Source organism: Mustelus asterias, chromosome 25, assembly GCF_964213995.1.
Source record: "Mustelus asterias chromosome 25, sMusAst1.hap1.1, whole genome shotgun sequence".
NCBI lineage: Eukaryota > Metazoa > Chordata > Chondrichthyes > Carcharhiniformes > Triakidae > Mustelus > Mustelus asterias.
The window spans coordinates 42,215,123-42,229,163 of NC_135825.1; the positions used below are offsets into that span (position 1 = coordinate 42,215,123).

At 45.7% G+C, this 14,041-nt stretch overlaps 1 protein-coding gene across 1 annotated transcript in view; it reads left to right on the forward strand.

The window, feature by feature from the left end:
* Positions 1 to 14,041, forward strand: part of sycp3 (synaptonemal complex protein 3) — a 90,319-nt gene that overhangs the window by 61,438 nt on the left and 14,840 nt on the right. The window contains exon 6 of the mRNA XM_078242366.1: positions 9,587 to 9,686. Coding sequence (XP_078098492.1) covers positions 9,587 to 9,686 — 100 coding nt within the window. The remainder of the gene's footprint in view (positions 1 to 9,586; positions 9,687 to 14,041) is intronic.

A 14,041-nucleotide genomic window follows, 5' to 3' on the forward strand; every position in this document is an offset into this window, starting at 1 on the left:
AAAGATTAAGTGCACAAAACCATTTCAAATAGAGATACCCATTCCAAGAACTGTACAACTTACTAACGTTCAATAAAACTGCTACAATTTAGGTGGATTTGTGATATTTTTCTCATACTCAGCACAAGACGCCATATTCCACCAGCAAACCTAATTTTCTTGTGAACCAAACATAATCTCTGTGTAGGTCATGAGCGAAGTACTGTGCTTGTTACTATCTGCACACTGGAACTGTAACTCCAGCTCACTCTGACTAACATATCACACTGACAGGCTGTAAATCTCACATCACAACTGCAGATCAACCTGAATGAGATTAAAGTTGGAAGACAAAACAGCAGCAGACAGAAACATTTGCTTATATACAGAATTACCTCAAAACAATAAAAGATCTCCAAATTCTGAGTCTTGCAAGTGACACTTACTTTGAATTGATGTTTGTGATGATGACGTTTATACATGAAATCAGATACTTTCGAAGAGTTCTGTAAATCCTACTTGAACTTTGCCTGGAAATTTACGATAGAAACCTTAGCACTTGGCCTCAGTGACACCTCTATTCGCTTTGAACTGTTATAAAGGAAGAAAAAAGTTCTCTATCCAATAAAATCTGTCAACCCAAACAATGTTTAAATTCTGATGTGTTCCTGTTATAAAGTTTACATATATGAAATGAACAGCTCACTCCTGCGATGCTAGTTAAGCATTTCACCTGATCAGGATCACATACATCTCTTCACAGTGATACTGATACGTTAGTTGAATCATGTATTTTCCCTCAGAGCAACAAACTTTATAGGACGTTTCTCTTAACATATTGGAGACATTTTAAACTTTTCATAGTCTCTCAGGCTGTGAATCCCTATAAAGAAGTGTTAGCTCTTTTACAGTTTGAAACAACAGGGCAGGGATTTTCCAGCCTTGGCAAAGAGCCTGCGGGAATCCCAATGCCCCGCTGAATAGGGCTTTGACCATAAATCAGCATCTCCGACGGGTGTCAAGGCAATCAGGATTCACCTGACCGGCCCCAATTGGGTCCACCCAATAATTGTTCCAAACCGCTGATTTCAATGTCATTAGCATGCTGGGCGGCCCACTCAGTGGCCTCGCACCATGCACTCGCCCTCTCTGCCAGAAGTCTCACAGGTGTAATTTGGTACTGCTTTTCGAAAGCGAGGACCTGGCAGCAAGGCATCCAACAGGGAGCAAGGAGGTAAGTGAAAAACCGCTTTGCTCAGCTTGGGGGGGCGTCGTGCATCTCAACTAGGGTAAGTGGGGTTCGGGTTGGAGGGAAGGGGACAGGGAAGCCTTGGCAGACCACTTTCATTCAGTTTCCGAGGTGTTGCACTAACCCCATCCATGTCAACTTCAGGCACCTCTGTTAGAACTGTACAGTTCTCCTGAGTCCTCCCTCAGCTCTGAGCTGTAAGCTTGATATAAACCTCTGCACCCCTGTATACTTGCATCAGTTATTCACTTACAGTCCGGTTGAGTCTTGGCCTGATGGAGAAGCTACAAATTCAGGCCAGCCCTCCCTTAACTCCCTCCACACACAGCAAGTGCCTCTTTCCTTTGAAAACCTACATGAGTGCAGGCAATTGGAACAACTCATAGAATTCCCCTCACTGACAGTCTCACACCAGATGAGGGAGGGGATTCAGAAAAGTGGGTGCACACAGGATCAGCTAATAGTAGCTAAATAATGTGTGCCAGGTATCACATAAAAAGCCTCATTGCAGAGACGGTCAGCGGATGCTCCATGAGGATGATGCTCTCTGCCCTGCCTAGCAGCTGCTCCCTCTGGTCACCTCCGTATCCCACTGGCTAACATTAAGGCTTTTGGAACCTTGCTGGATCTCAGCCCAGCTTTCAAACAGAACTCACATTTGAAGCAGTGACTGTATTACTCACTGCAGCCCATCTTCCATCATAGGTTCACATTTCTTACTGAAGGAATCCTTCAATATGTGGCATCATTGCAGCCTCTTCATGGGGAGATGCTTGGCTGCACAGAATAAACACCTGGTCCACACGTTCAGCTACTACACAGAAGAGTTCACAAGGGCACTTCATCAAGGGCCCAACACCTGCCCCCTGAGAACAGAGGAGATGCTGGGGTGGGGTTACAGCAATGCTCACTAACACTCAACGCTGAATCCCCATGTTGTTATGTGCGAGGGAGGGATAATGAGAATTGAGGTGTTTGAAACCAATGGGGGTCCAGCAACTCCCTGAAGGGCTATATGCCTTCTGTAGTTTCTGGAAGGGGCTGGGGTTTTGGGACCCGAGGGGCTAAGGGCAGGGCGCAATGGAGAAACAGAGTACTGCCACTGTAATGATAATTTCCAGGTCATACAGTTGATTGGTACTCGCTTACAGTCAAACTATCCCAGATAAGGTGGAGTGATGCTCACCCAAGAGGTTTCACCAGACATTCTCTTTGCCTGTGAGGCCACTCATTCATCCTACTATTCATCATCCTGGCATCTGTCCCTCATCTTTGAGGAGACTGCAGTCCCCCAGGGCAACACCAAATCAAAGTCAGGGCTAGAAGCAGTCACAGGCAGGCCCATGAGGCTGATGGGCATGGAGCAACTGAATGTCCAACACTTCCATCAGATCATGAAGCATTCCATTGGTGTTGTGAGGAGGGATAATGGGAATGTGAGGCTAGGAAGCAAGATGAAGAGACATGGGACATCGGCCTCATTGTGCAAGCTCGCTCTTGTGGACATTGTAAATAAAGCATTTCTGTGGAGGGAAATGCTCAGGGTTGGCCAGTATCCAGCTACTGCACCAGATAGGGAGGAGGGAGGACAACATGTGCTGCACCGTCAAAGGGAGACACTGTGGCACCTGTGCCAGGTTCTAGACCCCAGACCGAGGAGGAGAGCCATTATTACAATGAGGCCCACTCTACCAGCAGGAGCATCACAGAGTGCTGCATTGTCCGCTTCCGCTATTTGGACTGCTGTGGTGGGGATCTTTAATACAGGCCCCAGAGGATCGTGAAGATCGTTGTTGCTTGCCGTGTGCTCCACAATCTTGCTCAGCAGTGGGGTGACATGAAGGAGGAGAATGATGAAGACCAGGAAGACACAGAGGAGGAGCCTGAGGAGGACCCAAGAATGCTGGACATGCGGCAGCCAAGGTGCTACAGAGCCAGAGATGTGCTGCTGCCCTGAGGGAATCATGTCAAGCAGCTAAACCCAACCCCTCACCCCCTTTTATTGCTCCTCCCTTCCTCTCAACTCTTGTCTTCCCTCCTGTCCTCATGACTCTTTTCCCCCATCCTACGATGTATTCTTCCCTCACCCTCCTCCAAGGATCACCATTACATCACACCAGGGTGATGAGCCAGGGTTGGCAGTATCAGTGGGTCTGCTCGCAGGGCAGGAGGATGATGACAACTCGCTATGAAAGCAGTGGAGCTCCTTGTAATAATGAGAGATTTGACTCCTGTCTATCTCAAGACATTCCACTGACCTCCCTTCTCATTCATGACTGTGCGATGGGGGCACTTTTATCTGGGCTACTGTTAGTTGAGGGGAGTAGGAGGCCAGCGGTGTGGTATGGGGGAGGTTAAAGCAGTAAGAGGGAGTTCGACTGATAAAATGGATTAGTTGTCAACCGGAATGTGTAATTCTGGCTCACATGGCCTCCTACTTGAAGGTAAATCTGTAGGGCCAGTGGGAGGATGTTTAGAGCTGGAGACAGAAAGCCGGTCACCCTATTTCTCGACTCCCCGACCCCCCACGGATGAGGATGACCACACAAAGTAAAAGGCCACTCAAGGTAAGAGTGAAATAGGTTTTAATAGTGAAATAGAACATTTGGTTCCCCCCTTCTTCCTAACTAACAATGTGAAACTCAGTGCTCCTGCAACAACTTCACCCTATGTGGCCTTCCACTCCTACATGTTCTCCCAGACTGCACATCAGATGTGGAGGCACTAGATGAGCTGGTGTCGGGGGGTGGGGGGGCTAGAGAGGGCGGCTAGAGACTGCCAGGAGCTTTTGTGGTGGAAGGCCCTGCAGCAATGTCCATGTGCAGCTTTGACACATCTGTAAGACACTGGGACCTGCTGTCTTGAGTCCCAGCAATGGACTGTATTGAGTGAGTCAAGGCTTGGGCATCATCAGATATAGCTCAGACCTCTTGCCCCAGGCTTTCCACTGCGGCCGCCATCCTTTCAATGTTGCCCTGGGTACCACGCATTACCGGCACCATCTCCTGCGAGATGGTGCCGGTAATGCGTGGACTCCATCAGATGACCCTGCCCTTTTTGGAAGGTTCTTTACTCTTGTAAAGCCTGGCTGTGCTTTTGCATCTGCACCAGTGCTGGAATGAGGTCTCCAGAAGATCGAAATCTGCCTTGGAGTCAGTTCTTTCCTGGGATCCAGCAGTCCTCTGAATGTCGGCTTGCCTGGAAGTTTCCACCCCCAAGCGATTTGCAGCAGCAGATGTGCGGTGCCCACCAAAGAGTGCCCCGCAAGCCTGACCACTAACAAATCCCACTGAGGTGAGTGCATCTGCGTTGGTAGATGCTGGGGGGGATTCTCACTTGCTCGGGTAAGCCCGACGTCACAATCAGACACTCTCTGCTGTGGGGTCACGCCAGCACCCTCAAATGGTGTGAAGACCCGCAGCTCTGGTATGCCTCCACCCATCTTCCCTCACTCCCTCCTGTTTTGTGCAGTCTTGTCCTTGCGGAGGGGGGGGGGGTAGTCAGGTGGATATGGGGGTTTGACATTGGAGGCATGTGTGGGATCTGGGGCTAACCTGTGAAGGATATTGGTGGGATTAGTTGCGGGGGGGGGGGGGGGAGGTGTGGGAGGGTGGGGTTCTGAGGGGGATGCTGGTGCTTGAAGGTTGGTAGTGTAGATTGTGAGATGGCAGAGGTTAGGTATGTGAATTAAACCATGGGAGGACAGGTGGGTACTCACCTTTGCAGCTCTTAAGGCGGTCGTTCAGCTTTCTCCAGCACCGAATAGTGTCCTTCTGGTCATGCTATTGCTGCTGACTTCCTCGGCCACTTCCTCCCAGGCTGCTGTGATGATTTGGCTAGAAGTCCATCTCCTATCTGCCCTGGGAAACAGGGTGGCTCTCCTGTCCTCAACAGCATCCAGAATTCAATCCACATCAGCATTGATGAACCTTGGGGATGCTCTTCTTCCTGCTGTCTTCACTGCTACAGTGAATGTGCAGTGTGCAGGGAGCACTTATATACTGCTCCTGCTTGTTAGTCCTGGAGGTGATTCCAGTGAGTCAGTCGGGGGGGTGGGGGGATTGGCCTATTTAAATTGGGTGGATGGCCTATGCTGAACGCTGCCAGCAGCAACGCTAATCTCTCCCGTTTTCACACTAGCAGGAGCACTTAAGGTGAAAGCGGGAGAATTTGCCCCAGATCTCTCGACCCTTTCCTTCTCATCTTTGATAAATTTGACAGATAGTTTCTGAATTCAGGTCATTTATAATGATGTTAAAATAGCAAGAGCAACAGAGACAAAGAACTCATTAAAGATTCAAAAAAGGGTTATGATCATAGATATTGAATTGAGTAAAGCAATGACAAAATCTAACTGAGAAATGTAAAGTTAATATATCAAGTATATTTATATATTTTATGCATATATGAAGGTAAGTAGTCTTTTGAAAGCCCTGGGAATGTGGCTAAGCTAGTACAATATGAGGAGATATATCAGAGTAGTGGAAAATAAGCTTCACAGTGACGACTCAGACCAATATTGCATTCATTTTAATTGTTCTACCAGAAACAAAGAGGTAGGGAGAGAGTAAAATACTTGAACCTGGCTGATTTCTCCACTGAAAAGATTTTTTGGAGAAGACAATTACATTCTTTTTGAAAGAAGTAAGAATATTTTCTGAATAACTTCAAGAAAGTGCAGTATCCTATTTCAGATCTTAACAATTCCCAGATCGAGATACTTGTTTTCAATTACGTGTCGGTTGGTGAGGGGGAGGTCACCGTTTCATCTTTTGGGGAGGGGGGGCCTGTCCCTGACTGTGGAAATTGGGGCACCCTTTAAAAAGGACACCCCAATCTCTGGACAGCCAGGCTGGCTGGTGAGTTTCTCGAGATAGGCTCATTTGACCCTTCAGGTGGGTGAATCCCATCTGTCATCGACTGTTTGTCATCGACTTCAGGAAGCATAAAGGAGATTGTCATCGACTTCAGGAAGCGTAAAGGAGAACATGCCCCTGTCTACATCAATGGGAACGAAGTAGAAAGGGTCGAGAGCTTCAAGTTTTTAGGTGTCCAGATCACCAACAACTTGTCCTGGTCCCCTCCATGCCGACAGTATAGTTAAGAAAGCCCACCATTGCCTCTACTTTCTCAGAAGACTAAGGAAATTTGGCATGTCAGCTACGACTCTCACCAACTTTTACAGATGCACCATAGAAAGCATTCTTTCTGGTTGTATCACAGCTTGGTATGGCTCCTGCTCTGCCCAAGACTGTAAGAAACTACAAAAGGTCATGAATGTAGCCCAATCCATCAAGCAAACCAGCCTCCCATCCATTGACTCTATCGTAGAATCCTACAGTGCAGAAAGAGGCCATTCGGCCCATCGAGTCTGCACCAACCACAATCCCACCCAGGCCCTATCCACATATCCCTACATATTTACCCACTAACCCCTCTAACCTATGCATCCCGGGACACTAAGGGGCAATTTAGAATGGCCAATCAACCTATCCCGCACATCTTTGGACTGTAGACATCTGTGTAGACATCTGTCTACACTTCCCACTGCCTCGGCAAAGCAGGCAGCATAATTAAGGACCCCATGCACCCCAGACATTCTCTCTTCCAGTTTCTTCCGTCAGGAAAAAGATACAAAAGTCTTGAGGTCATGTACCAACCGAGTCAAGAAGATTCTTCCCTGCTGCTGTCAGACTTTTGAATGGACTTACCTCAAATTAAGTTGATCTTTCTCTACATCTTAGCTATGACTGTAACACTACATTCTGCACTTTCTAGTTTCCTTCTCTATGAACGGTATGTTTTGTCTATATAGCGCACAAGAAACAATACTTTTCACTGTATGTTAATACATGAGACAATAATAAGTCAAATCGAAGTCAAATCTGAAAGACATTGCCAGCACCAGCGGGAAATACCCTGGTTTTCTTGCTGGCGTGGCACTTAGTCCTGATTCGGGATAATCACAATCCTGATCAATATTGATGCTTTGGACTGAAATCAATTTCATTAAAACACAGAAATAACACAAAGGCAAAATTGAACAAGCAGCAGAGTAATAGATAATGAATAACCCAGCAGTACTTTCAAAAGATTCAAAAACAATACAAGTTCCAACTCTGCAGCAATTTCTGTAAACTGGACACATCCTTGATTTAAACCTTTAAGGCATTTCAGAGTCCTTACAGTTAGATGCGTATTGAGTGGGGAACTTGAGTATTCAGTATGCCCACCTCATTAATATTTTCTTTTGAAGTCAAGTTGACACAGATGAAGATGCTGCATACACAATCAAAAACAAGTATCTAGGTCTAGGGATTGTTCAGATCTGAAATAGGATACTGCATGTTCTTGTGCATGAAATTTCTTCCCTCAAGGTATTCAGAAAATATTCTTATTTCTTGATTGTTGTATTTGATTCACTATTGCTGTAACTCAGGAAAAAATTGCAATTGTCTTCTCTGAAAAAACTTTCAAGGGGAACACCCCCAATCCCTCAGTAAGGAGGGGCATCCTCCGCCCCGCACCACTGAGATAGCGGGTCACACTCCCACAACATGCAGGCATTAGGGTGACCTGACCTGACCCACCCCCTCCTCAAACCCCTTACTCAGCACCCCTCCCCCCTCAGATCCCCACTCAGGCCCACCTTCAGGTCATGTGCCTTGGTCGTGCCAACAGTGCACTGCCCCCTGACATTGACACCCTGGCCTGGGCCCTGGACCCTTAGGGGGTTCAAGGAAGTAAGTCCAGTGGCCATTTGCCCCTCTCTTGCAGAGGATAGGTACCTCAAAGGTCCTGGGTGTTGGGTGGGCTCAGGGCAAGGGGTCAGCTTCGCCACTCTCCACTGGGATGAGGTCTCATGGCTGGGCTGCCCCTTCTCACCCCGAAAGACCTGAAAAGCACCGCTGGCATGGTGATTTCAGGCAACTCCATGATCAACATCTCCATTCCTGCCTGTCAGTTGTGAAAAATTTGAAGTGGCCATGTCACTTTAATCTCCATGCCCTCTGGTCACCTGACAGGCTTTTAAATCACTGCAGCACTCCATTCTGCAGCAGAGATGTCCCTTCCTCTCTGTCAGAAGGTGTGAGCAGACCCCTTGAAGTCCTCTGACAGAGAGATGACAATTTCACTGGGTGGGGTTCTATTGTCTACAACTGTGACTCAGCCCAATGTATGCACAGAACTTTTATCTGAAGTCTCTAAGCCTTCATAAAAAGCCGAAACCTTTGAAAACTTCTCCATTGCATTGAAAACCTTTTATCTTTGTCACTTTCACAGCGTAGTGCTTTGAAATAGACTTCCATTGACAGCTTAATGGATTTCTACTCAGGCTTCAGTCAGCTATGTTTATTTTCATTTCCCTTCACGCTTGAATACATCCATTGTTCCTAACCACAATGATTACAGAAACTTGAAGCCTGATTGATAGCTGTGGTTTTTCAAAGGGAATAGGTGGTTTAACTTACTCGTTTGCAGACTACTCCAGACACGCTGGTCATTACCAGCACCAAAGCCCATCCGGTACATTTCCCGCTGGAGAGGCGGGTGCATGGCATTGGGCCAGTGAATGGGCCATCAAATACAATTGTAATATAATTAGCGAGTTTGCATAAGTATCGGGTTGCCACCCACAAATAGGTGGGAACCCGATCGGGACCGGCAGAGCTGGCCGAGACCATTGCGACAGGTTTGATGCCAGTGCCAGACCTGTTTGTTGCCCAACACCCGATTTCCTGGGCCATTGTGATTCTCACTGGGGCCCAAAGAAACTCGTCCCCCTCACCCCCCCCCCCCCCCCTCGTCCCCCTCACCCCCCCCCCCCCCCCCCCCCCCCCCCCCGCAGTGCATTGTTCACTTGTACTGTTTACAATGCTTACTCCACAACAGCAGGTTCGTAGTCTGCCTGAGGTTGACCGTCTGAAATACTTTGGTTGTCGGAAGTGCTTGCTGCTTGTGCATCTTATATTGAGCAGAATATTAGGAGGTAGCCTGAATACTAATATCCACCATGCCCATATCATAGGATCTGTCCCACCTTTTGATAAGAACCAGGAACACCCAAGGTGAATCTATTCCAGATATCTATTGCTCAGAATAGAGTACTGTTCAAAAACTTTGCTGCAGGTCACAATTGATCAGTTTTGTACTCAGTCTCTTGCGTTTATTTTCTGCGTTTCTGAAAATGCTGATTTTGATAGAAGAGCCTGGTCACATGGCCATTCCTGATGTTTGAGGTGATGGTGACTGATGTTAATAATGATGCATACTGTTTTCCAGGATTGGTCACTGAGTAGACATCAGATGCATTTATCATGCTATTATTTTCTGCTCTATATTATTTTATTTGCATAGGCAAAAGCTGACTGATGATTACTGTAAACAGTTTACTGGAATCTTCCAGCAATGGGAGAAAGATATTCAAAAGGCCAAGGACCAAGAAGAGAAAGTCGAAGTAAGTGTCTAGACATTTTCTTAATAATGTTATTTTATCTCTTGTTGAACCTATCAATCTGTATATTGCATAAGATTTCTTCAGGATGTTATTTGGGATTAAATGTAGCATTAATTTCTCATGAGCGGAAAAGAACAATGAAAAATAGTATTCAGTTATTGAAACTATGTACTTCTTTAAGATGAAACTAACACAGCTTTTATAGCGTGAACTCCACTATCTAAGAAAACCATTCCACAGCTTGTTTATCAGCGTGCTGCACATAGCACAGGGATAAACTTAGGTTGGCAATGGAGAGAACATTGGAGCAGATGGAGGACAGTTAGCTCTTGGAGCCTGTTCTGTCATTCCATGGAATGTGTATTCCAGTTGAAATAAATCAGCAGAAAGCTTTTGAGAGTTTAAGGTTAAATAAAGAAGGTTATTTATTTTCATACATTTGTCCCAAATTAATGCAACAACATACACACTTGGTCGTGTGCATGCGCAAACATACAGGCATGCACATACAAACAAAGATTGGATAAAAATGGTGCACTTTTACAGGATTACAGTAAATTCAGTCTCTGATTTACAATTTCCGGTCCCACGTGCAGCAGGCCTGTGGTTTCTTGAAGGGATTTGAGATTTAAAGTTGAAGTGATGGTCTTGCAAAGTGACAGTTCACAACAGGTTGTGAGATTCCTTGCAGTCGAACATCGAGGAAATTGGTTCTAAGGTGAACTTTGAAACAGTTTATGTACTTTGGCTGCTTGATGACTTGCAGCTAGTTTCAGAGTTTAGTTCTCATAATGGCTGATGCTTGATGGTTCTGGTGGATCTGGGTCCTGAAGAATAAGGCTCCGATGCCAGTTTTTGTCACATGACTGCTGTGCTAATACATCTGAGGCCCACCCAGTCTTGTTCGGATGGGGAAGGCCATTATGATACAATGGGAAGTTGATCTTCCCTTTTGTCCAGAATGAAACATGTAAGCAGGCAACCTAAAACTCCATAGTCTTTAGGTGTTGGCCCATCCTTAAACAATGGGATATGAGAATTCCGCAAATGGCTGTGAGGTATCCTCAACTTTGTCCATATCTCATTAGATATCCTAAAGGATGTAGCTGCTAGACTAGCCTGCAGCAAGTGGTGAGGGAACCAACAGGAGGAAAAATGTACTTGGCCTCATCTTCACCAATCTATTTGTCGCTGGTGCATTCATGACAGCATTGGTAGCAGTGACCACTGCACAGTCCTTATGAAAAATCAGGTGTCAATCTGGTAAAATTTCAGCACAGGATTCCTTGCATACCAACAGCGGAAACACCATGCAATAGACAGAGCTCAGTGGTCACACAACCAACAGATCAGATGAAGACTCTGCAGTCCTGCTGCATCTAGTCACGAATGGTGGTGGATAATTGGTGTTGTTGGATCTGCGCTCATCCAGGCAAATGGAAAGTACTTCATCATAAGAATGAAGCCATACAAATATCCACATCCTTAATGATAGGGAAGCTCAGTGTGTCAGTGCAAAAGAACCATCTTCAGCCAGAAGTGCCAAGTGGATGGTCTAATTCAGCGTCCTCCTGGGATCTTCAGCATTTCTATTTATTCTTTCACAGGATGTAGACATCACTAGATACACTAGCATTTGTGCCCATCCCTAATTGCAATTGCAACGGTGGTGGTTAGCCACCTTATTGAACTGCGACAGTCTATGTGGTATAGGTAGACTCACAGTGATGTTAAGAAGTGAGTTCCAGGATTTTAACCTAGTAACAATGAAGGAATGGCGATAAAGTTCCAAGAAGGCAAATGGGATGTTGGCCTTCATTGCAAGAGGACTTCAGTACAGGAGAAAGGATGTCTTACTGCAGCTGTACAGACCTTGGTGAGACCATACCTTGGCCAAGCTAAATTGCCCCTTTGTGTCCAAAGACATGTAGATTAGGTGGATTAGCCATGGTAAATGTGCAGGGTTACGGGGTTAGGAGGGAGGAAAGGGCCTAGGTGGAATGTTCTTTCGGAGAGTCGGTGCAGGCTTGATGGGCCGGATGGCTTCTTTCTGCACTGTAGGGATTCTATGATTCTATATCTGGTTCCTATCACGTGGCACCTTATCAGACCATACCTGGTATATTTGCCATAGAAGGAGTGCAGGTTCACAAGACTGATTCCTGGAATGGCAGGATTGTCATGTGAGGGGAGATTAGGTCAACTCAGCAAAAATGAGAGGCAATCTTATTGAAACTTATAAAATTCTGACAGGGCTGGACAGACAGAATACAGGGAAGTTATTTTCTCTGGTTGGGTCCAAAACAAGTCTAAAACAGTCTCAAGATACAGGAGGGACACTTCGGACTCAGAGGGTGGTGAACCTGTGGAATTTTCTACCACAGAAGGCCGTGGAGGCCAAATCACTGACTATATTTGAGAAGGAAATAGAGAATTTCTAGACTCAAAAGGCGTCAAGGGTAAAAGGGAGAGTGCAGGAGTATGGCATTATGATAAAGGGTCAGCTATGATCATATTGAATAGCGGAGCAGGCTCAAAGGGCTGAACAACTACTCCTGCTCCTATTTTCTATGTTTCTAAGTCAGGATGATGTGGGGTTTGGAGGGGAACTGGGATGTGGTGAAGATCCCATGCATCTGCTCCCCTTCTACTCTTAGATGGTAGAGGTTACAGGTTTGGAAGGTGTTTTCAAAGGAGGCCTAAAGGGTTGCTTATAGATGGTGCACACTGCCACAATTGTGTGTCAGTGGGGAGGGAGTGAATTCCAGCCTTGGGTGACTGCTTGGAGTTTGCATGTTCTCCCCATGTCTGTATGGGTTTCCCCCAGGTGCTCTGGTTTCCTCCCACAGTCCAAAGATGTACAGGTTAGGTGGATTGGCCAAGCTAAATTGCCCCTTTGTGTCCAAAGACATGTAGATTAGGTGGATTAGCCATGGTAAATGTGCAGGGTTACGGGGTTAGGAGGGAGGAAAGGGCCTAGGTGGAATGTTCTTTCGGAGAGTCGGTGCAGGCTTGATGGGCCGGATGGCTTCTTTCTGCACTGTAGGGATTCTATGATTCTATATCTGGTTCCTATCACGTGGCACCTTATCAAATGCCTTCTGGTAATTGCAGTACATCCTCTGGTTCCCCTTTATCCATAGCATGTTTCTTCAAAAGTTCCAATAAAAAGATTAAGTATAATTTCCCTTTCATAACACCATGTTGATTCTACCTGGTTTTCTTGAATTTTACCTGCTATAACATCTTTAATAATAGCTGCTAACATTTTCCTTCTGACAGATGTTAAACTATCTGGCGTCTAATTTTCTGCTTTCTGTTTCCTTTTTTTTGAATAAAAGAGTTACATCCACTATTGTCCAATCTTTCGGAACCTTTCCTGAATCTAGGGACTTTTGGAAAATTAAAACATATGCATCAACTATCTCACTGTCTACTTCCTTTAAGACCCTAGGATGAAGTCCATCAGGACCCAGGGACTGGTCAGCTGCAGCTCCAGAATTTCGTTCTGGTGATTGTAATTTTCTTGAATTCCTCGCTCCCTTCCATTCCCTGATTTACAGCTATTTCTGGGATGTTACTTGTATCCTCGATGGTGAATACTTGTTCAATTCATCCTTAATTTCCATTATTAATTCCCCAGACTCACTTTCTATAGGACAAATGCTCAGTTTGTTAATTATTTTTTAAAATATCTAAAGAAACTCTTCCTATCCATCTTTATATTTCTAGCAAGGCTTTTCTCATAATCTAATTTCCCCTCCTTAATAATCGTTTAACCATTCTTTGCATTTTTATAGAATTATAGAATCCCTACAGTACAGAAGGCCATTCGGCCCATTGAGTCTGTACCGCCCACAATCACACCCAGGCACTATTCCCGTAAACCCAGACATTTCCCCTGCTAATCCCCTTGACACTAGGGTCAATTTAGCATGGCCAATCCACTTAACCTGCACATCTTTGGACTGTGGGAAGAAACCGGAGCACCAGGAGGAAACCCACGCAGACACGGCGAGAAAGTGCAAACTTCACACAGACAGTGACCCGAGGCCGCAATTGAACCTGGGCCCCTGGCGCTGTGAAGCAGCAGTGCTAACGACTGTGCCACCTGTAATTCTATCTGATCTTCTGACCTGCCACCCATCTTTGTGTAATTATAAGTCTTTATAGTATCTTTAACTTTTTTAGTTAACCACTGATGGAGGGTCCTCCCCTTGGAATTTTTTTTGTTGGAATGTATCTATTCTGTGTATTCTGAAATATTCCCTTAAATGTCTGCCACTGCATTACTATTGACCTATCCCTTAATTTAATTTGTCAGTTCACTTTAGTTAGTTTTGTTTTCATGCCCT